The sequence below is a fragment of the Scyliorhinus torazame genome, chromosome 8 (genome assembly GCF_047496885.1).
Source record: "Scyliorhinus torazame isolate Kashiwa2021f chromosome 8, sScyTor2.1, whole genome shotgun sequence".
Classification (NCBI taxonomy): domain Eukaryota; kingdom Metazoa; phylum Chordata; class Chondrichthyes; order Carcharhiniformes; family Scyliorhinidae; genus Scyliorhinus; species Scyliorhinus torazame.
In genome coordinates this window covers 279,142,122-279,166,311 of record NC_092714.1, presented here as the reverse complement: position 1 = coordinate 279,166,311, position 24,190 = coordinate 279,142,122, and the positions used below count along the sequence as shown (strand labels likewise).

The following is a 24,190-nucleotide window of genomic DNA, read 5'->3' as shown; positions in this document are numbered from 1 at the left end:
GGACAGGGAATGCAGTGGCCCACTACCCCTGCACCTCACAGGGACAGGGAATGCAGTGGCCCACTACCCCTGCACCTCACAGGGACAGGGAATGCAGTGCCCCCTGCCCCTCACAGGGACAGGGAATGCAGTAGCCCCCTGCCCCTCACAGGGACAGGGAATGCAGTGGCCCACTACCCCTGCCCCTGACAGGGACAGGGAATGCAGTGCCCCCTGCCCCTGCACCTCATGCCGCCGTGCCCCCTGTAATGTTGGGGAGTTCCAGGATTTTGACCCAGCGACAGTGAAGGAACGGCGATATATTTGCAAGTCAGGGTGGTGAGCGGCCGTGAGGGGAACGTGTAGCTTCCTTGCGTCCTCAGTTTTCTTTAGCCAGCCAATCTTCTATCCAGGTCAATATGTTACCCTCTACACCTTGAACCTGTTTTCTCCAATAGCCTTTGACGTGGCGCCTTATCAAAGGAAGACTTGCATTTGTGTAGCACGGGGCAGCACGGTAGCACATGTGGCTAGCACTGGCTTCACAGCGCCAGGGTCACTGTCTGTGCAGAGTCTGCACGTTCTCCCCGTGTCTGCGTGGGTTTCCTCCGGGTGCTCCGGTTTCCTCCCGCAGTCCAAAGACGTGCAGGTTACGTGGATTGGCCGTGATAAATTGCCCTTCGTGTCCAAAAAGGTTCGGAGGGGTTATTGGGTTACGGGGATAGGGTGCAAGTCGGGGCTTGGGTGGGTTGGTGCAGACTCGATGGGCTGAATGGCCTCCTTCTGCGCACTGTATGTTCTATCACAGCTTCCAGATGGTCCAAAGTGTTGTAAAGTCAGTGAAGGGTTTGTGAAGGGCAGTCGCTGTGGAATGTAGGACGTGGAGCTGAGCAAACTCCCCCGAATAGCAATGAAATGACCGACCGACAGGCAAATGCACATTTGTGATGTTGGTTAGGAGACTGGAGGCTATTAAGATTTATTGTTAGGCAGGAAAGCCAGTTCGACAGTGTATTCTGCAGTCAATTAACAGCTGTCGAGTAGGTGGTGAGATGACATAAATATTTCATTCAAGCAGAAAATGGGATTTGAGGGAAAAGGCCATCGCTGGGCTGACTAATGTGCAGCAATCTATAACTCCGAGTGAATGTGATCAGCAGTGTGCAACATTGAATTAGTGCGATGGAAAATGTGTTTCCATTTGTGTAAATTACTTATTAACCGAGATTCCAGCTCCAACAAGCTTCCAACAACTGGCTTCCCGAACAGCACCTCAGCGTTAAACAAAAAACCGTTCCGACTCAAACCAAGGAGGGGTGCCAGGATTAACAGCTCTGCAGATGAGCCTTTTTAACCTTTCAAAGATGTCCCAAATCTGAACAATTGCTGTTTCAAAGTCATCCGTGGAACTCTGACCTGATAGCTCCGAAACAGATCTGAGCTTCCAGCAACCAGTTTCTGACGTGCGATTTGTTCACACGGCCTTCAACTGCACACTTAGTCCCTGTCGACACCCCAGCACAGTGCCGCACTGTCACAGGGTCAGTACTGAGGGAGTGCCGCACTGTCAGAGGGTCAGTACTGAGGGAGTGCTGCACTGTCAGAGGGTCAGTACTGAGGGAGTGCTGCACTGTCAGAGGGTCAGTACTGAGGGAGTGCCGCACTGTCACAGGGTCAGTACTGAGGGAGTGCCGCACTGTCACAGGGTCAGTACTGAGGGAGTGCCGCACTGTCAGAGGGTCAGTACTGAGGGAGTGCCGCACTGTCACAGGGTCAGTACTGAGGGAGTGCCGCACTGTCAGAGGGTCAGTACTGAGGGAGTGCCGCACTGTCACAGGGTCAGTACTGAGGGAGTGCCGCACTGTCACAGGGTCAATACTGAGGGAGTGCCGCACTGTCAGAGGGTCAGTACTGAGGGAGTGCTGCACTGTCAGAGGGTCAGTACTGAGGGAGTGCCGCACTGTCAGAGGGTCAGTACTGAGGGAGTGCCGCACTGCCAGAGGGTCAGTACTGAGGGAGTGCTGCACTGTCAGAGGGTCAGTACTGAGGGAGTGCCGCACTGTCAGAGGGTCAGTACTGCGGGAGTGCTGCACTGTCAGAGGGTCAGTACTGAGGGAGTGCTGCACTGTCAGAGGGTCAGTACTGAGGGAGTGCCGCACTGTCAGAGGGTCAGTACAGAGGGAGTGCTGCACTGTCAGAGGGTCAGTACTGAGGGTGTGCCGCACTGTCAGAGGGTCAGTACTGAGGGAGTGCTGCACTGTCAGAGGGTCAGGACTGAGGGAGTGCCGCACTGTCAGAGGGTCAGTACTGAGGGAGTGCCGCACTGTCAGAGGGTCAGTACTGAGGGAGTGCTGCACTGTCAGAGGGACAGTACTGAGGGAGTGCTGCACTGTCAGAGGATCAGTACTGAGGGAGTGCCGCACTGTCAGAGGGTCAGTACTGAGGGAGTGATGCACTGTCAGAGGGTCAGTACTGAGGGAGTGCTGCACTGTCAGAGGGTCAGTACTGAGGGAGTGCTGCACTGTCAGAGAGTCAGTACTGAGGGAGTGCTGCACTGTCAGAGGGTCAGTACTGAGGGAGTGCCGCACTGTCAGAGGGTCAGTACTGAGGGAGTGCCGCACTGTCAGAGGGTCAGTACTGAGGGAGTGCTGCACTGTCAGAGGGTCAGTACTGAGGGAGTGCCGCACTGTCAGAGGGTCAGTACTGAGGGAGTGCTGCACTGTCAGAGGGTCAGTACTGAGGGAGTGCCGCACTGTCAGAGGGTCAGTACTGAGGGAGTGCCGCACTGTCAGAGGGTCAGTACTGAGGGAGTGCCGCACTGTCAGAGGGTCAGTACTGAGGGAGCGCTGCACTGTCAGAGGGTCAGTACTGAGGGAGTGCCGCACTGTCAGAGGGTCAGTACTGAGGGAGTGCCGCACTGTCAGAGGGTCAGTACTGAGGGAGTGCTGCACTGTCCAGAGTGTCAGTACTGAGGGAGTGCCGCACTGTCAGAGGGTCAGTACTGAGGGAGTGCCGCACTGTCAGAGGGTCAGTACTGAGGGAGTGCCGCACTGTCAGAGGGTCAGTACTGAGGGAGTGCTGCACTGTCAGAGTGTCAGTACTGAGGGAGTGCCGCACTGTCAGAGGGTCAGTACTGAGGGAGTGCCGCACTGTCAGAGGGTCAGTACTGAGGGAGTGCTGCACTGTCAGAGGGTCAGTACTGAGGGAGTGCCGCACTGTCAGAGGGTCAGTACTGAGGGAGTGCTGCACTGTCAGAGGGTCAGTACTGAGGGAGTGCCGCACTGTCAGAGGGTCAGTACTGAGGGAGTGCTGCGCTGTCAGAGGGACAGTACTGAGGGAGTGCCGCACTGTCAGAGGGGCAGTACTGAGGGAGTGCTGCGCTGTCAGAGGGTCAGTGCTGAGGGAGTGCCGCACTGTCAGAGGGTCAGTACTGAGGGAGTGCCGCACTGTCAGAGGGTCAGTACTGAGGGAGTGCCGCACTGTCAGAGGGACAGTACTGAGTGAGTGCCGCACTGTCAGAGGGGCAGTACTGAGGGAGTGCCGCACTGTCAGAGGGTCAGTACTGAGGGAGTGCCGCACTGTCAGAGGGTCAGTACTGAGGGAGTGCCGCACTGTCAGAGGGTCAGTACTGAGGGAGTGCCGCACTGTCAGAGGGTCAGTACTGAGGGAGTGCTGCACTGTCAGAGGGTCAGTACTGAGGGAGTGCTGCACTGTCAGAGGGTCAGTACTGAGGGAGTGCTGCACTGTCAGAGGGTCAGTACTGAGGGAGTGCCGCACTGTCAGAGGGTCAGTACTGAGGGAGTGCCGCACTGTCAGAGGGTCAGTACTGAGGGAGTGCTGCACTGTCAGAGGGTCAGTACTGAGGGAGTGCCGCACTGTCAGAGGGTCAGTACTGAGGGAGTGCCGCACTGTCAGAGGGTCAGTACTGAGGGAGCGCCGCACTGTCAGAGGGTCAGTACTGAGGGAGTGCCGCACTGTCAGAGGGTCAGTACTGAGGGAGCGCCGCACTGTCAGAGGATCAGTACTGAGGGAGTGCCGCACTGTCAGAGAGTCAGTACTGAGGGAGTGCTGCACTGTCAGAGGGTCAGTACTGAGGGAGTACTGCACTGGCAGAGGGTCAGTACTGAGGGAGTGCTGCACTGTCAGAGGGTCAGTACTGAGGGAGTGCTGCACTGTCAGAGGGTCAGTACTGAGGGAGTGCTGCACTGTCAGAGGGTCAGTACTGAGGGAGCGCCGCACTGTCAGAGGGTCAGTACTGAGGGAGCGCCGCACTGTCAGAGGGTCAGTACTGAGAGAGTGCCGCACTGTTGGGCTACCATCTTTCTGATGAGATGTCAATCCCGAATCCTGCTCTGCCATTTTAACTGGATGTCAATCCCATTTCACGGTAGCATTGTGGATAGCACAATTGCTTCACAACTCCAGGGTCCCAGGTTTGATTCCGGCTTGGGTCACTGTCTGTGCAGAGTCTGCACATCCTCCCCGTGTGTGCATGGGTTTACTCCGGGTGCTCCGGTTTCCTCCCACAGTCCAAAGATGTGCAGGTTAGGTGGATTGGCCATGATAAATTGCCCTTAGTGTCCAAAATTGCCCTTAGTGTTGGGTGGAGTTACTGGGTTATGAGGTGTTGACCTTGGGTAGGGTGCTCTTTCCAAGAGCCGGTGCAGACTCGATGGGCCGAATGGCCTCCTTCTGCACTGTAAATTCTATGATCTATGATTGCCTCACGGCGCTGAGGTGCAGGGTTCGAATCCCGGCTCTGGATCACTGTCCGTGTGGAGTTTGCACATTCTCCCCGTGTCTGCGTGGGCTTCGCCCCCACAACCCAAAGATGTGCAGGGTGGGTGGATTGGCCACGCTAAATTGCCCCTTGGGAAAAATGAATTGGGTACTCTTATTTAAAAAAAAAAAAAATTTTTTTAAAATAAACCCATTTCACAATTTCAGGCTCTCGCTCATGTTTTGACCAATATTGATTCTTCATGACTAAAAAAGGTTATCTCATAATTGTTATCAGATCATTCTGGGATCGTTCTGTGCAATGTATCTGCATAACGCCGACTGCATGTAAAGCCCTGATTGGCTGTAAAGCCACCATCAGCGAGAACTTGCAGCAATATTTTCTCTCGTCCCCACACCCTGACCTTCGCTCTCGCTGTTCCTTTTCTGTCTGACCCTCTCACTGACCTGTATTCCAGGTGATGTTTGTACAACCTTTCTAACTGAACCCATTCTAATTGGTGAGGTTGTGGGTTTGGAAGGAGCTGCCTTGGTGAGTTGCTGCGGTGGATCTCGGCGATGGTACACCCGGCTGGCACTGCGTTGGTGGAGGGCATGAAGAGTGGGTTATGGGGAGGGGGACAAATGGACTGAAGTTGAGCTGTGTCTGCAGGGTTACTCGCCTCCGCTCAGTTTGGGTAATTCTTTGGGCAGGGGCCTTTCCCACGGGCTGGAGAGCCCCTGTTCTCGGAAACGCAGCAAAGTGCCAATCAGGCTCTTTAACTGGGCAGCGGTGGACCATTCCCAGAATCAAGGGGGCTGAGATCCGCCCCCCCCCCCCCAACTTCCTAAAGCTGAGCCCAGTGAGATGTGGGCAGTGTGTTTTGCTGGGCTGTGCCTCTGGGGAGGTGGTAGCTGCTGCCAGTAATGTACACACTCGAGGCCCAAGATTGCCAAAGGACCCACTCCACAGCTGAGGTGGGGGGGGTTGGGGTGGGGGGTTTGGGGGGGGGGGTCACTGGATGGAGGTCACGGGGGAGCGGGTTTGGCAGAAAGGGCAGCTCCCTTTTCCCTGCTCCAGCATCTCGACTGCAGCAATGAGCAGGAAGGCTGACCACAACCCTTCGCACCCTGGGGATGCTGGGGTTCCAAGTCACCTTTCACCAAACCTGCCCCATGGGAGGGGATTAGATCATTAATTTCCACTACTGGTCTCGCTGAGTATGTTTACATTGATTCCATGCCAAATCCGAGGGTCGCAGTTCCAGGATGTACAACAATGTTTCACCAGAAAGTAGGAGCCTCTGTTTAGTTTTTGGTCAGTAATTACTATCCACTGATATCTGTGCTAACCTGCTGCTGTTGCCAGGGTAACGCTGACTGACTGATATCTGTGCTAACCTGCTGCTGTTGCCAGGGTAACGCTGACTGACTGATATCTGTGCTAACCTGCTGCTGTTGCCAGGGTAACGCTGACTGACTGATATCTGTGCTAACCTGCTGCTGTTGCCAGGGTAACGCTGACTGACTGATATCTGTGCTAACCTGCTGCTGTTGCCAGGGTAACGCTGACTGACTGATATCTGTGCTAACCTGCTGCTGTTGCCAGGGTAACGCTGACTGACTGATATCTGTGCTAACCTGCTGCTGTTGCCAGGGTAACGCTGACTGACTGATATCTGTGCTAACCTGCTGCTGTTGCCAGGGTAACGCTGACTGACTGATATCTGTGCTAACCTGCTGCTGTTGCCAGGGTAACGCTGACTGACTGATATCTGTGCTAACCTGCTGCTGTTGCCAGGGTAACGCTGACTGACTGATATCTGTGCTAACCTGCTGCTGTTGCCAGGGTAACGCTGACTGACTGATATCTGTGCTAACCTGCTGCTGTTGCCAGGGTAACGCTGACTGACTGATATCTGTGCTAACCTGCTGCTGTTGCCAGGGTAACGCTGACTGACTGATTTTTGCTTTTTTTCAGTTTAACATAAAGACACATTGTGGACCCAGCTTCAGGAGAATATGTTGATCATCATTATCTGCAGAACGGACAAGAGAGAGACCACACACCGCTCAAAACTGATGGACGATTCTTACTCGAATACACCCACATTGCTCAGAATTAATTTCCAATCATCCCACACCCCATAATCCGCCTTGTTCAAAGTTAAATAATCCAGGAGAGAAATCTGTTGTATAAGAAACAAGGTGATGGAATTGTCTCGATGTGTTGATTAACCAGATCAGACTGCTTATGAATAAATAAATGCTTAATTTTTCAGGGCTTGTTAGTCATTCCTCAGACCTCGATTCCTTTCTAATGAACTGGACCAGAAATTCTGGGAATGGGCAGAGTTCAAGTCCTGACCCCAGGCAGTTTGTGAATGGCAGTGAGACGGAGCATCTATAACAGACACACACACCCATGAAATCTAAATGTTCCTGTCCCTTCCTGAATATCCTTGTGTGCACCGGGGGTGGCAGTGCAGCACAGCGGTTAACACTGCTGTCTGTCGCCCTGGGTCACTGTGCAGAGTCTGCACGTTCTCCCCGTGTCTGCGTGGGTTTCCTCCGGGTGCTCCGGTTTCCTCCCACAGTCCAAAGACGTGCAGGTGAGGTGGATTGCCCGTGATAAATTGCCCCAAAGTGTCCAGGGATGTGTCTGTTGGGTTCAGGGGTTATCGGATTAGAGCGGGGGAGTGAGACTGGGTCAGGTTGCTCTTTCCCGAATGATTTAAATCACCAACTGACATGTGCTTCATCTCATTTGTTTAATACACGAACCAGACAGTGTTTGAGCTCCCAGGCCAGGTCAATCGAGTCGTCCTGAATATTGCCCAATCCTGGGGAGAGCAGCGTTCGCCCCATCCAGTCTAAGCCAGCTCTCGAGGAGTCCAGTCAGTTCCATTCTCACGCTCCGCCCTCTCTGAACATTCCCAGCCCTGACCCTCGGGGAATCAATTTTCACCCAATTCACTGCCTTTACCATGTTTGTCAGCATTCTCTCCCTTAGTAAATTCTCACTAAGTACTTGGGGGCTGGTTTAGCACAGTGGGCTAAACAGCTGGCTTGTAATGCAGAACAATGCCAGCAGTGCAGGTTCAATTCCCGTACCGGCCTCCCTGAACAGGTGCCAGAATGTGACAACTAGGGACTTTTCACAGCAACTTTGTTGAAGCCTACTTGTGACAATAAGCAATTATTATTAGTAAATTATTCTAGCCTTTCCCTCTAAGATATCTTTGTTCCTAATTGCCCCAACCCGCCCCTTTCGACCTCTTTATTGACACGCTGGTAGCAGATTCTTGGGTTCCCAGCTTGCACTTGATTTGTGATTGAAGGCTGGGTAGAAAAAATAAGAGATGCAGGGCCAGGCGATATGTTGTTCCTGCATGATGTGGGAGCTGGAGGAGCCCATTGTGGTTCCATGTGAACACATCTGCAGCAAATGTTTGTTTCTTGAGGGACTCCAACTCCGAGTTGATGAGCTGGAGTCTGAGCTTTGGATGCTGCAACAGATCAGGGAGGGGGAAGAGAGTTATCCAGATGCTGTGTTTCAGGAGACAGTCACATCCCTGAGTTTGACTACCTTGAATTCAGGAGGGTGTGGCTGTGAGTGAGGCAGGTGGTAGGGTTACAGGATCCTCAGTCCTTGTCCAACAGGTTTGAGATTCTTGCACCCTGTGTGGACGAGAGCAGGGACTGCAGGAAGGATGAGCAAACTGACCACAGCAATGTGGTACAGGGAGACGTTCAAGGGGGATGGGGGTGGTGAACACCGGAAGAGGAGAGAAGTTAAGTCATAATCGGGGATAGTATAGTTCGGGGCATTGACACTTCTCTGTGACCGGGAATGAGAGCCCTGGCTGCTATGGTGCCAGGATTCAGGTCATCTGCTCCGGGCTGGAGAGGAACTTGCAGTGGGGCGGAAGGGTGGGGATTCCTTGGGCAGCAGTGACCGGTACAAAGAGGTTCTGCTTGGAAAGTTTGAGGAACAAAGCATTCAATTAAACCACAGAACCTCCAAGGTTACAATCTGGATTATTATCTGAGCAGTGTGTAAATTGGCACTGGGTATATAAAATTCAAGATCAACATGTGGCTCAAAGGCTGGTGTGGGAAAAGTGGGTTTTAGGTCATGGCCTCTGACATCAGTACTGAGGAAGGTGGGGATACACTGTTGGAATTTAGAAGGATTCTCGTTGGAATTTAGAAGGATGAGGGGGGGATCTTATAGAAACATATAAGATTATGAAGGGAATAGATAGGATAGATGCGGGCAGGTTGTTTCCACTGGCGGGTGAAAGCAGAACTAGGGGGCATAGCCTCAAAATAAGGGGAAGTAGATTTAGGACTGAGTTTAGGAGGAACTTCTTCACCCAAAGGGTTGTGAATCTATGGAATTCCCTGTCCAGTGAAGCAGTAGAGGCTCCTTCATTAAATGTTTTTAAGATAAAGATAGATAGTTTTTTGGAGAATAAAGGGATTAAGGGTTATGGTGTTCGGGCCGGAAAGTGGAGCTGAGTCCACAAAAGATCAGCCATGATCTCATTGAATGGTGGAGCAGGCTCGAGGGGCCAGATGGCCTGCTCCTGCTCCTAGTTCTTATGTTGGGACATCTGAACTGTGCTGGGACCAGTGTTCTTGTAAACCGTGTAACGAGGGGAGTAGAGAGGACTAAATAGAAGGTGGGGGTAGCAAAAGGATCTCCAGAACCAACCCAATGTGGTTGCAACAAACTGCTCAGCGTTTACGGGCAATTCGGGATGGACAGTGAAAGAAACAATATGGCAGCGTTGCAACGCAGTCACGGCGCCGAGGACCCGGGTCCCGCCCTGGGTCACTGTCCGTGTGGAGTTTGCACATTCTCCCCGTGTATGTGTGGGTCTCACCCCCACAACCCAAAGATGTGCCGGGTCGGTGGATTGGCCGCGCTAAATTGCCCCTTGGGGGAAAAAAAAAGAATTAAGTACAAAAAAACAATTGCAAGGCAGCTGTTTCGGTAATGATACCCACAGAGTGACTGGGAGGGAGCCATACCCCAGTGAGAGTCAGTGTGTGTGGGACCCGTACCCCAGTGAGGGTCAGTGTGTGTGGGACCCGTACCCCAGTGAGAGTCAGTGTGTGTGGGACCCGTACCCCAGTGAGAGTCAGTGTGTGTGGGACCCGTACCCCAGTGAGGGTCAGTGTGTGTGGGACCCGTACCCCAGTGAGGGTCAGTGTGTGTGGGACCCGTACCCCAGTGAGAGTCAGTGTGTGTGGGACCCGTACCCCAGTGAGAGTCAGTGTGTGTGGGACCCGTACCCCAGTGAGAGTCAGTGTGTGTGGGACCCGTACCCCAGTGAGAGTCAGTGTGTGTGGGACCCGTACCCCAGTGAGGGTCAGTGTGTGTGGGACCCGTACCCCAGTGAGGGTCAGTGTGTGTGGGACCCGTACCCCAGTGAGGGTCAGTGTGTGTGGGACCTGTACCCCAGTGAGAGTCAGTGTGTGTGGGACCCGTACCCCAGTGAGAGTCAGTGTGTGTGGGACCCGTACCCCAGTGAGGGTCAGTGTGTGTGGGACCCGTTCCCCAGTGAGAGTCAGTGTGTGTGGGACCCGTACCCCAGTGAGAGTCAGTGTGTGTGGGACCCGTACCCCAGTGAGAGTCAGTGTGTGTGGGACCCGTTCCCCAGTGAGAGTCAGTGTGTGTGGGACCCGTACCCCAGTGAGTGTCAGTGTGTGGGACCCGTACCCCAGTGAGAGTCAGTGTGTGTGGGACCCGTACCCCAGTGAGGGTCAGTGTGTGTGGGACCCGTACCCCAGTGAGAGTCAGTGTGTGTGGGACCCGTACCCCAGTGAGTGTCAGTGTGTGGGACCCGTACCCCAGTGAGAGTCAGTGTGTGTGGGACCCGTTCCCCAGTGAGAGTCAGTGTGTGTGGGACCCGTACCCCAGTGAGTGTCAGTGTGTGGGACCCGTACCCCAGTGAGAGTCAGTGTGTGTGGGACCCGTACCCCAGTGAGAGTCAGTGTGTGTGGGACCCGTACCCCAGTGAGGGTCAGTGTGTGTGGGACCCGTTCCCCAGTGAGAGTCAGTGTGTGTGGGACCCGTACCCCAGTGAGAGTCAGTGTGTGTGGGACCCGTACCCCAGTGAGTGTCAGTGTGTGGGACCCGTACCCCAGTGAGAGTCAGTGTGTGTGGGACCCGTACCCCAGTGAGAGTCAGTGTGTGTGGGACCCGTTCCCCAGTGAGAGTCAGTGTGTGTGGGACCCGTACCCCAGTGAGAGTCAGTGTGTGTGGGACCCGTACCCCAGTGAGAGTCAGTGTGTGAGGGACCCGTACCCCAGTGAGAGTCAGTGTGTGTGGGACCCGTACCCCAGTGAGAGTCAGTGTGTGTGGGACCCGTACCCCAGTGAGGGTCAGTGTGTGTGGGACCCGTTCCCCAGTGAGAGTCAGTGTGTGTGGGACCCGTACCCCAGTGAGAGTCAGTGTGTGTGGGACCCGTACCCCAGTGAGTGTCAGTGTGTGGGACCCGTACCCCAGTGAGAGTCAGTGTGTGTGGGACCCGTACCCCAGTGAGAGTCAGTGTGTGTGGGACCCGTTCCCCAGTGAGAGTCAGTGTGTGTGGGACCCGTACCCCAGTGAGAGTCAGTGTGTGTGGGACCCGTACCCCAGTGAGAGTCAGTGTGTGTGGGACCCGTACCCCAGTGAGAGTCAGTGTGTGAGGGACCCGTACCCCAGTGAGAGTCAGTGTGTGTGGGACCCGTACCCCAGTGAGAGTCAGTGTGTGTGGGACCCGTACCCCACTGAGAGTCAGTGTGTGTGGAACCCGTACCCCAGTGAGAGTCAGTGTGTGGGACCCGTACCCCAGTGAGAGTCAGTGTGTGTGGAACCCGTACCCCAGTGAGAGTCAGTGTGTGGGACCCGTACCCCAGTGAGAGTCAGTGTGTGTGGGACCCGTACCCCAGTGAGAGTCAGTGTGTGTGGGACCCGTACCCCAGTGAGAGTCAGTGTGTGTGGGACCCGTACCCCAGTGAGAGTCAGTGTGTGTGGAACCCGTACCCCAGTGAGAGTCAGTGTGTGGGACCCGTACCCCAGTGAGGGTCAGTGTGTGTGGGACCCGTACCCCAGTGAGAGTCAGTGTGTGTGGGACCCGTACCCCAGTGAGAGTCAGTGTGTGTGGGACCCGTACCCCAGTGAGAGTCAGTGTGTGTGGGACCCGTACCCCAGTGAGAGTCAGTGTGTGGGGGACCCGAACCCCAGTGAGAGTCAGTGTGTGGGACCCGTACCCCAGTGAGAGTCAGTGTGTGTGGGACCCGTACCCCAGTGAGAGTCAGTGTGTGTGGGACCCGTACCCCAGTGAGAGTCAGTGTGTGAGGGACCGTACCCCAGTGAGAGTCAGTGTGTGTGGGACCCGTACCCCAGTGAGAGTCAGTGTGTGTGTGGGACCCGTACCCCAGTGAGAGTCAGTGTGTGGGACCCGTACCCCAGTGAGAGTCAGTGTGTGTGGGACCCGTACCCCAGTGAGAGTCAGTGTGTGTGGGACCCGTACCCCAGTGAGAGTCAGTGTGTGTGGGACCCGTACCCCAGTGAGAGTGAATGTGTGTGGGACCCGTACCCCAGTGAGAGTCAGTGTGTGTGGAACCCGTACCCCAGTGAGAGTCAGTGTGTGTGGGACCCGTACCCCAGTGAGAGTCAGTGTGTGTGGGACCCGTACCCCAGTGAGAGTCAGTGTGTGAGGGACCCGTACCCCAGTGAGAGTCAGTGTGTGTGGGACCCGTACCCCAGTGAGAGTCAGTGTGTGTGGGATCCGTACTCCAGTGAGAGTGAATGTGTGTGGGACCCGTACCCCAGTGAGAGTCAGTGTGTGTGGGACCCGTACCCCAGTGAGAGTCAGTGTGTGTGGGACCCGTACCCCAGTGAGAGTCAGTGTGTGTGGGACCCGTACCCCAGTGAGAGTCAGTGTGTGTGGGATCCGTACCCCAGTGAGAGTCAGTGTGTGTGGGACCCGTACCCCAGTGAGAGTCAGTGTGTGTGGGACCCGTACCCCAGTGAGAGTCAGTGTGTGTGGAACCCACTCCCCAGTGAGAGTCAGTGTGTGTGGAACCCGTACCCCAGTGAGAGTCAGTGTGTGTGGGACCCGTACCCCAGTGAAAGTCAGTGTGTGTGGGACCCGTACCCCAGTGAGAGTCAGTGTGTGTGGAACCCACTCCCCAGTGAGAGTCAGTGTGTGTGGAACCCGTACTCCAGTGAGAGTGAATGTGTGTGGGACCCGTACCCCAGTGAGAGTCCGTGTGTGTGGGACCCGTACCCCAGTGAGAGTCAGTGTGTGTGGAACCCGTACCCCAGTGAGAGTCAGTGTGTGTGGGACCCGTACCCCAGTGAGAGTCAGTGTGTGAGGGACCCGTACCCCAGTGAGAGTCAGTGTGTGTGGGACCCGTACCCCAGTGAGAGTCAGTGTGTGTGGGACCCGTACCCCAGTGAGAGTCAGTGTGTTAATGGGTAGATCTAGTGACGTGTTTGCATCGTTATCTCGGTGAGAAAAGCCATTTTAAGTGCAAATGAACTTGTGCCAGAAGCCGACAGAAGTTTAGAAAAGTCAGGAACGAACCAGGTCAGACGTATATAGAATTTGGAAGAAACAAACTAATTTTGATAGGTGGATAAGAGCATTAAAAATAGACCAAACGAATGACGTCCTAAGGGAATAATTATTTTGGAGGAATTTAGAGATTAACTTCCTGCAATAGTGAGAACTCGTGGAAGAACAAAGGATTAAATCTGCTGCTGGGGTCTTCCGGTGATGATGTGCTGAGCAGACGCACATTAGGAAACTACTCACAACCAGAACCAAAAAGGCACTTTTAGTCAAATTTTACCCCAAAATTCGAAGACCAATTTACCTCAAAAGCAAGAAGAGAATAACCATGAAAGAATGTCAGTAAACGGGGATCGAGGGGCCGAAGGCACAGCAGAAGTGGCGGAAAGGGAAGACAATCGACGGGCTGGGGAAGTAAGTGGCGCCTCCGGAAAGGACAATCCTAGACCTGGAAAAGGCCTCGATGGACCAGAGCGACAGAATCGCCGCCTTGGAGGCAGAAGTGAAAAGGTTGGTGGCAGCAGAGAACTTGAGGGGGAATGTCGAGGACCAAGAAAACGACCCGGCGGCAAAATGTTTGGTTCGTGGACCCCGGAAGGCATCGAGAGCAGAGACCCGACGGACTACGTCGCCAAAAATGCTGGGCAACCTAGTCCGAAGAGACAGCTTCCCCAGAGCACACAGGTCACTCAGACCGAAACCCAAGGCCGGGGAGCCACCAAGGGTGCCATCGCGAAGCTGCATCGATATCAGGAGTGGGAGGGGATCCTGCGGTGGCACGCCAGATGATATCAGGAGTGGGAGGGGATCCTGCGGTGGCAGGCCAGGCTAAAGCGAGCACCTGGGAAGGACACAAATCAGAATCTACCAGGACATTGGGGCAGATCCAGCCAAACTCATAGCCAAGAAATCGGCCCTGTACAAGAACGGGGTACGTTTTGGTCTGATGTTCCCAGCCAGGCTCTGGGTCACATACCGAAAAAAGGAATATTACTTCAACACACCGGAAAAAGCGAATGAATTTGTTCGAACTAAGGACCTGGAAAAGGGGCAGCATAGCAACGATGATGGCTGATCAGACCAGGATTGCGGAAGAATCAAAGACTCATTGGACAGTGAGCGTGTTTGCGCGGAACTACCCTGCCTCGTTCCGATCAAAAAGACCGTGTCACAGAGAGAAGCGAGGACAGGGGAAGACAGCTGAGGGTACAGGCAGAGAGAGCGGATGTCAGTTAGAGGCGAGACCAGCCCTGGGAGAGGAGGCACCACACCAGCAGGGATAGCTAGCATGGGAAGACAGAAAGCAAAGGGGAGCGCAGGGCACCTCCTGGCAGGGAGGGAGGGCCTGGCCGGGGAGGAGGAGCACATAGCGAGGGATGGGGAAAGGGCGACGCAGGGAGGGGGTGAGCACTAAAGGAACAGAATGGGAAAAAAAGAGTTGGTTCTCTGATTTTTCTTTGGCAGGTAGGGAGGAGGCCGAGGAAACAAGATGGCTCCGTGAGCAGCCACTTTGGAGGGTCCCTGGGCAAAGTGAGGCCCGAAGTGCAGGGGTGCGTCCACCAGGTAAGTATGGTCGATCCCGCAGGACCGGGGTGGGGGGGGGGTCAGAAACCCCCGCATCAGGATTATCACCTGGAGTGTCCGCGTTCCAGTGAAAAGATCCAGACTCTGCCCACTTAAGAATTCTGAAAGCCAACATAATCTTCCTGCAGGAGACACACCTGAGGGAGAAGGACCGACTGCGGGTAAGGAAGCGCTGGGTGGGACAGACCTACCATTCCTGCTACGGGACGAGGGCCAGGGGGGTAGCCATACTGATTAGCAAGAGGACGAGGTTTACGGAGCCAGGACAGTTACAGACCCAGGGGGCCGGTATATCATGGTCAGCGGTGTCCTGGACGGAGCACCGGTAGTCCTGGTGAATGTGTACGCTCCCAACTGGGATGACACAGACTTTACAAAGAACATGGCGAAATCCTCGACATCAACACCATAAGACATAGGAGCAAAATTCGGCCACTTGGCCCATCGAGTCTGCTCCGCCATTCAATCAAGGCTGATATTTTCTCATCCCCATTCTCCTGCCTCCTCCCCATAACCCCTGATCCCCTTATTAATCAAGAACCTATCTATCTCTGTTTTAAAGACACTCAGTGATTTGGTCTCCACAGCCTTCTGCAGCAAAGAGTTCCACAGATTCACCACCCTCTGGCCGAAGAAATTCCTCCTCATCTCTGTTTTAAAGGATCGTCCCTTCAGTCTGAGGTGGTGTCCTCTGCTTCTAATTTTTCCTACAAGTGGAAACATCCTCTCCACGTCCACTCTATCCAGGCCTCACAGTATCCTGCAAGTTTCAATAAGATCCCCCCTCATCCTTCTAAACTCCGAGTACAGACCCAGAGTCCTCAACCGTTCCTCATACGACAAGTTCTTCATTCCAGGGATCATTCTTGTGAACCTCCTCTGGACTCTTTCCAAGGCCAGCACATCCTTCCTTAGATATGGGGCCCAAATCTGGTCACAATACTCCAAATGGGGTCGGACCAGAGCCTTATACAGCCTCAGAAGTATATCCCTGGTCTTGTATTCTAGCCCACTTGACATGAATGCTAACATTGTATTTACCTTCTTAACTGCCGACTGAACCTGCACATTAACCTTACGAGAATCATGAACAAGGACTCCCAAGTCCCTTTGTGCTTCTGCTTTCCGAAGCATTTCCCCATTTCGAAAATAGTCTATGCCTAGAATCCTCCTTCCAAAGTGCATAACCTCACACTTTTCCACATTGTATTTTATTTGCCACTTCATTGCCCACTCTCCTAGCTTGTCCAAGTCCTTCTGCAGCCCCCCTGCTTCCTCAATGCTACCTGTCCCTCTACAGATCTTTGTGTCATCTGCAAACTTAGCAACAGTGCCTTCAGTACCTTCCAGATCATTAATGTATATTGTAAAACGTTGTGGTCCCAGTACCGACCCCTGAGGCACACCACTAGTCACAGGCTGCCATCCTGAAAAAGACCCCTTTATCCCCACTCTCTGCCTTCTGCCAGTCAGCCAATCCTCTATCCATGCCAGGATCTTACCCTGAACACCATGGGCTCTTAACTTATTTAACAGTCTCCTATGCGGCACCTTGTCAAAGGCCTTCTGGAAATCTAAATAAATCACGTCCACTGATTCTCCTTTGTCTAACATCCTTGTTACCTCCTCAAAGAACTCTAACAGATTTGTCAGACACGACCTGCCTTTGACAAAGCCGTGCTGACTCAGTCCTATTTTATCATGCACTTCACGATTTCATCTTTAATAACAGACTCTAAAATCTTACCAATGACCGAAGTCCGGCTAATCGGCCTATAATTTCCCATCTTCTGCCTCCCTCCTTTCTTAAACAGTGGTGTTACATTAGCCACTTTCCAGTCCTCTGGGACCCTTTCTGCCTCCAGTGATACCTGAAAGATCATCACTAATGCCTCCACAATTTCCTCAGCAATCTCTTTTAGAACCCTGGGGTGTAGTCCATCCGGTCCAGGGGACTTATCCACCTTCAGACCTTTCAGTTTCCCCAGAACCTTCTCCTTAGTGATGGCCACGGCACTCACCTCTGCCCCCTGGTGCTCCTGGAGATCTGGAATCCCACTGGTGACTTCCACCGTGAAGACTGATGCAAAGTAACTATTCAGTTCGTTTGCCATTTTTTTGTTTCCTATTATTACTTCTCCAGCCACATTTTCCAGTGGTCCAATGTCTATTTTTGACTCTCTCTTACCTTTTATATATTGAAAAAAACTCTTCCTATCTTCCTTTATATTACTGGCTAGCTTGCACTCATACTTCATCTTCTCCCCCTTATTGCTTTTTTAGTTGTCCTCTGCTCACTTTAAAAGGCTTCCAAATCCTCTGGTTTCCCACTAATCCTCGCCACGAGGACATACACCAAGTGGGGGGGGGGGGCAACTTCAACTGCGTACAGGACCCACTGACAGACTGATTGAACCCCAGATCGGGGAAAGGGATGACCATGGCTCGGGAACTGGGAGTTTTCATGGAGCAGGTGGGGGTGATGGACCCATAGCCGTTTCTACACCCTAGTCAGAGGGAATTCTTATTCTTTTCACCGGTCCACAAATACTTCTTTGCAGTGGGAAAAGCGGTGCTTCCAGGAATAGTAGGAGCGGAATACTCCGCGATAATTATCTCCAACCACCCTCCACATTATGTGGATGCGAGGTTGGAGATTAGCCGTGCCCAGCGCCCCACGTGGAGGTTGGACACGGACCTCTTGGCCGACAAGGCCTTCAGCCAGGAAACATCACTGGCCATAGGCGAGTACGGTACTAATAACTGGAACGGAGAGGTCTCACCTTCGAGGACACACTGAAGGCGGTGATTAGGGGAGAGATTATAGTCCACAAGGCACGTAAGGATAGGGAAGAGAGGGCGGCCAGGCAGCAATTGATCGACTCCATCTTGGAGGTCAAGAGAAAATACTCCAAGGCGCCGACTGTAGAGCTTCTGGCGCAGAGTAAAAAGCTCTTGGACTTTAAGCTGCTATCCACCAGGAAAGCAGTGCACCAACTCCGCCAGACACGGGGATCTTCTATAAACACGTGGACAAGGCTGGCAGCCAACTGACTCACCAGCTGAGAAAGCAGTAAGCTGCGAGGGAGATAGCGCAGATAAACTATAGCGCAGGCAGACTAGTAACCAAGAGGTTAACAGCGTTTGAGACCTTCTACTGAGGGCTGTACACCTCCGAACCCTCCACCAGGGATGCAGGGATGAAATGGTTTCTTAATGGACTGAACATTCCACTTGGGGGACGACAGGCGGAGGGAACTAGAAGCACCAATAGGACTGGGAGAGGTCATGGAGAGTATCAGCTCCACGCAGGCGGGGACGGCACCGGAACCCGGTGAGTCCCTAGCGGAGACTATCAGCTCCACGCAGGCGGGGACGGCACCGGGACCGGCGGGTTCCTAGCGGAGAGTATCAGCTCCACGCAGGCGGGGACGGCACCGGGAACGGCCGGTTCCTAGCGGAGAGTATCAGCTCCACGCAGGCGGGGACGGCACCGGGAACGGCCGGTTCCTAGCGGAGAGTATCAGCTCCACGCAGGCGGGGACGGCACCGGGACCAGCGGGTTCCTAGCGGAGAGTATCAGCTCCACGCAGGCGGGGACGGCACCGAAACCCGGTGAGTCCCTAGCGGAGACTATCAGCTCCACGCAGGCGGGGACGGCACCGGGAACGGCCGGTTCCTAGCGGAGAGTATCAGCTCCACTCAGACGGCACCGGAACCCGGTGAGTTCCTAGCGGAGAGTATCAGCTCCGTGCAGGCGGGGATGGCACCGGGACCGGCCGGTTCCTAGCGGAGAGTATCAGCTCCATGCAGGCGGGGACGGCACCGGGACCGGCGGGTTCCTAGCGGAGAGTATCAGCTCCACGCAGGCGGGGACGGCACCGGGAACGGCCGGTTCCTAGCGGAGAGTATCAGCTCCACGCAGGCGGGGACGGCACCGGGAACGGCCGGTTCCTAGCGGAGAGTATCAGCTCCACGCAGGCGGGGACGGCACCGGGACCAGCGGGTTCCTAGCGGAGAGTATCAGCTCCACGCAGGCGGGGACGGCACCGGGAACGGCCGGTTCCTGGCGGAGAGTATCAGCTCCACGCAGGCGGGGACGGGGCCGGGACCCGGTGAGTTCCTAGCGGAGAGTATCAGCTCCACGCAGGCGGGGAGGGGACCGGGAACGGCCGGTTCCTAGCGGAGAGTATCAGCTCCACGCAGGCGGGGACGGGACCGGGACCCGGTGAGTTCCTAGCGGAGAGTATCAGCTCCACGCAGGCGGGGACGGCACCGGGACCGGCCGGTTCCTAGCGGAGAGTATCAGCTCCACGCAGGCGGGGACGGGACCGGGACCCGGTGAGTTCCTAGCGGAGAGTATCAGCTCCACGCAGGCGGGGACGGCACCGGGACCCGGTGAGTCCCTAGCGGATAGTGTCAGCTCCACGCAGGCGGGGACGGCACCGGGAACGGCCGGTTCCTGGCGGAGAGTATCAGCTCCACGCAGGCGGGGACGGCACCGGGACCCGGTGAGTTCCTAGCGAAGAGTATCAGCTCCACGCAGGCGGGGACGGGACCGGCGGGTTCCTGGCGGAGAGTATCAGCTCCACGCAGGCGGGGACGGGGCCGGGACCCGGTGAGTTCCTAGCGGATAGTGTCAGCTCCACGCAGGCGGGGAGGGGACCGGGAACGGCCGGTTCCTAGCGGAGAGTATCAGCTCCACGCAGGCGGGGACGGCACCGGGACCCGGTGAGTCCCTAGCGGAGAGTATCAGCTCCACGCAGGCGGGGACGGGACCGGCCGGTTCCTAGCGGAGAGTATCAGCTCCACGCAGGCGGGGACGGCACCGGGACCCGGTGAGTCCCTAGCGGAGAGTATCAGCTCCACGCAGGCGGGGACGGCACCGGGAACGGCCGGTTCCCAGCGGAGAGTATCAGCTCCACGCAGGCGGGGACGGGCCGGGACCCGGTGAGTTCCTAGCGGAGAGTATCAGCTCCACGCAGGCGGGGACGGGACCGGCCGGTTCCCAGCGGAGAGTGTCAGCTCCACGCAGGCGGGGACGGCACCGGGACCCGGTGAGTTCCTAGCGGAGAGTATCAGCTCCACGCAGGCGGGGACGGGGCCGGGACCGGCCGGTTCCTAGCGGAGAGTATCAGCTCCACGCAGGCGGGGACGGGACCGGCCGGTTCCTAGCGGAGAGTATCAGCTCCACGCAGGCGGGGACGGCACCGGGACCCGGTGAGTTCCTAGCGGAGAGTATCAGCTCCACGCAGGCGGGGAGGGGACCGGGAACGGCCGGTTCCTAGCGGAGAGTATCAGCTCCACGCAGGCGGGGAGGGGACCGGGAACGGCCGGTTCCTAGCGGAGAGTATCAGCTCCACGCAGGCGGGGACGGGGCCGGGACCGGCCGGTTCCTAGCGGAGAGTATCAGCTCCATGCAGGCGGGGACGGCACCGGGACCCGGTGAGTCCCTAGCGGAGAGTATCAGCTCCACGCAGGCGGGGACGGGGCCGGGACCGGCCGGTTCCTAGCGGAGAGTATCAGCTCCATGCAGGCGGGGACGGCACCGGGACCCGGTGAGTTCCTAGCGGAGAGTATCAGCTCCACGCAGGCGGGGACGGCACCGGGACCCGGTGAGTTCCTAGCGGAGAGTATCAGCTCCACGCAGGCGGGGAGGGGACCGGGAACGGCCGGTTCCTGGCGGAGAGTATCAGCTCCACGCAGGCGGGGACGGCACCGGGACCGGCCGGTTCCTAGCGGAGAGTATCAGCTCCACGCAGGCGGGGACGGCACCGGGACCGGCCGGTTCCTAGCGGAGAGTATCAGCTCCACGCAGGCGGGGACGGCACCGGGAACGGCCGGTTCCTAGCGGACTTCTATAAACATTCACACCAGCCCTGGCCCCACATCTAAAGGAAAAATTTGCAGACTCGCTAGCAAGGGGCCCCCTGTCTCCTACAATTACACAGGCCACGATATCGCTGATACCCAAAAAAGACAAAGACCTGACAAAATTGCCCTTAGTGCTGGGTGGGGTTACTGGGTTATGGGGATGGGGTGGAGGTGTGGACTTGGGTAGGGTGCTCTTTCCAAGAGCCGGTGCAGACTCAATGGGCTGAATGGCCTCCTTCTGCACTGTAAATTCTATGTATCTATGTATCTATGTAGAATGCGGATCATGCAGACCGATTTCGCTGCTCAATGTAGACATGAAGATACTCGTGAAAATCCTGGCTAAGGGATTGGAGAACTGGGCACTAGAGTTGTCATGGAGGACCAGACGGGCTTTGTCAAGGGTAGACAGCTAACTGCGAACATCAGGCGACTGATGAATATAAGAACTAGGAGCAGGAGTAGGCCATCTGGCCCCTCGAGCCTGCTCCGCCATTCAATGAGATCATGGCTGATCTTTGTGGACTCAGCTCCACTTTCCGGCCCAAACACCATAACCCTTAATACCTTTATTCTTCAAAAAACTATCTAACTTTATCTTAAAAACATTTAATGAAGGAGCCTCTACTGCTTCACTGGGCAAGGAATTCCATAGATTCACAACCCTTTGGGTGAAGGAGTTCCTCCTAAACTCAGTCCTAAATCTACTTCCCCTTATTTTGAGGCTATGCCCCTAGTTCTGCTTTCACCCGCCAGTGGAAACAACCTGCCCGCATCTATCCTATCTATTCCCTTCATAATCTTATATGTTTCTATAAGATCCCCCCTCATCCTTCTAAATTCCAACGAATACAGTCCCAGTCTACTCAACCTCTCCTCGTAATCCAACCCCTTCAGCTCTGGGATTAACTTAGTGAATCTCCTCTGCACACCCTCCAGTGCCAATACGCCCTTTCTCAAGTAAGGAGACCAAAACTGAACACAATACTCCAGGTGTGGCCTCACTAACACCTTATACAATTGCAGCAGAACCTCCCTAGTCTTAAACTCCATCCCTCCAGCAATGAAGGACAAAATTCCATTTGCCTTCTTAATCACCTGTTGCACCTGAAAACCAACTTTCTGCGACTCATGCACTAGCACACCCAGGTCTCTCTGCACAGCAGCATGTTTTAATATTTTATCATTTAAATAATAATCCCTTTTGCTGTTATTCCTACCAAAATGGATAACCTCACATTTGTCAACATTGTATTCCATCTGTCAGACCCTAGCCCATTCACTTAGCCTATCCAAATCCCTCTGCAGACTTCCAGTATCCTCTGCACTTTTTGCTTTACCACTCATCTTCGTGTCAAACTAGCCCCAAACAAATTCCGCTACCTGGGGCTCCTGATAGCCCGGGACTGGACACGGATCCACAAGTGGAACCTGACCCGTCTGGAGGAGGAAGTTAAAAAGGACCTACAGAGATTGGGATGCACTCCCGCATTACCTGGCGGGGAGGGTGCAGACGATCAAAATGAACGTACTGCCAAGGTTCCTCTTCCTGTTCAGATCCATCCTGATCTTCATCCCCAAGGCCTTCTTCCACAAGATAGACAAAATGATCATGGAGTGAGTGAGTGAGTCAGTCAGTCAGTGTGTGTGAGTCAGTGAGTGAGTGTCAGTGAGTGAGTGAGTGAGTGAGTGAGTGAGTGAGTGAGTGAGTGAGTCAGTGAGTCAGTGAGTGAGTGAGTCAGTGTGAGTGAGTGAGTGAGTGAGTCAGTGAGTGAGTGAGTCAGTGTGAGTGAGTCAGAGTGAGTGAGTGAGTGAGTGTGTGAGTGTGAGTGAGTGAGTGAGTGAGTGTGAGTGAGTCAGAGTGAGTGAGTGAGTGAGTGAGTGAGTGAGTGAGTGAGTCAGTGAGTGAGTGTCAGTGAGTGAGTGAGTGAGTGAGTGAGTGAGTCAGTGTGAGTGAGTGAGTGAGTGAGTGAGTGAGTGAGTGAGTCAGTGTGAGTCAGAGTGAGTGAGTGAGTGAGTGAGTGTGTGAGTGTGAGTGAGTGAGTGAGTCAGTGTGAGTGAGTCAGAGTGAGTGAGTGAGTGAGTGTGAGTGAGTGAGTGAGTGAGTGTGAGTGAGTGAGTGAGTGTGAGTGAGTGAGTGTGAGTGAGTGAGTGAGTCAGTGTGAGTCAGAGTGAGTGAGTGAGTGAGTGAGTGAGTGAGTGAGTGAGTGAGTGAGAGTGAGTGAGTGAGTGAGTGAGTGAGTGAGTGAGTGAGTGAGTGAGTGAGTGTGAGTGAGTGAGTGAGTGAGTGAGTGAGTGAGTGAGTCAGTGTGAGTGAGTGAGTGAGTCAGAGTGAGTGAGTCAGAGTGAGTGAGTCAGAGTGAGTGAGTGAGTGAGTGAGTGAGTGAGTGAGTGAGTGTGTGTGTGTGTGTGTGTGTGTGTGTATGTATGTATGTATGTATGTATGTATGTATGTATGTATGTATGTATGTATGTATGTATGTATGTGTGGATCCCCAAGTCGACACTGCAAAGGAGGAGAAATATGGGCGTCCTGGCCCCACCGAACCTGCGATACTCCCACTGGGCGGCCACAGCTGAGAGGGTGAGGGGGTGGATACGAGAGCTAAACATGGAATCGGTCAGGCTGGAGGAGTTCTGGTGCAAGGGAACCACCCTCCGAGCCCTCGCCACGGCAACGCTCCCATTCCCCCTAATGCACACATCCAGCCCAGTGGTGGTAGCCACGCTGAAGATGTGGACCTGGACCTGCTGACGGGACAGGAGCTCAAGCACCTCCAAATTAAACACTTTCTCCGCAAGGAGATGGCAAAGTGCCTCAGGCCCCGAGAGACACTCTACTAGAGAAACTAATCAACACAGACAGTAAGGAGGGGGGAATCTGTGGAACATATATGGACAGTTACTGGACAGGGCAAGACTACCACTGGATGAAGCGAGACAGAACTGGGAGGACAAATTGGGGACGGAAGTGGGTTGGGGACTCTGGAGCAAAGTACTGAGCAGGGCCAACTCCACCTCCTCCTGCACAAGGCTCACTCTCATGCAGTTCAAAGTGGTGCACAGAGTGCACCTGACCAGAACCTGAATGAGCAGGTTCTTCCTGGTGTCAGGGAGGCCCGGCCAACCACACGCACATGTTCCGGGTCTTGTTCCAGACCTGTCGTGTTCCGGACAGCCTTCTCCGAGGCGATGTCCAAGATTGTGGGGGTGAGGGTGAAGCCATGCCCAATAGTGGCAATCTTCGGGGTATCGGACCAGCCAGAAATATACATAGGGAAGAAGGCCGGAGCCCTAGCTTTCGCTTCCCTAATCGCACGCCAGCGAATCCTGCTCGGCTGACGATCAGCAGCACCATCCAAAGCTGCAGACTGGCTTGCTGACCTTTCGGAATTTCTCCACAAGAGGAAGATCAAATATACCATCCAAGGGTCGGACGAGGGCTTCTACACAGCGTG

The 24,190-nt window shown here is 54.8% G+C and overlaps 2 protein-coding genes across 2 annotated transcripts in view; one reads left to right on the top strand and one right to left on the bottom strand.

Annotated features, from left to right (window-relative positions):
- The window catches only part of eif6 (eukaryotic translation initiation factor 6), a 122,383-nt gene extending 115,406 nt beyond the window's left edge, over positions 1 to 6,977 (top strand). The window contains exon 6 of the mRNA XM_072515409.1: positions 6,680 to 6,977. Within this exon, the coding sequence (XP_072371510.1) occupies positions 6,680 to 6,689 (10 nt within the window). The 3' untranslated portion in view covers positions 6,690 to 6,977. The remainder of the gene's footprint in view (positions 1 to 6,679) is intronic.
- The window catches only part of LOC140428680 (uncharacterized), a 195,157-nt gene that overhangs the window by 131,545 nt on the left and 39,422 nt on the right, over positions 1 to 24,190 (bottom strand). The window lies entirely within an intron of this gene.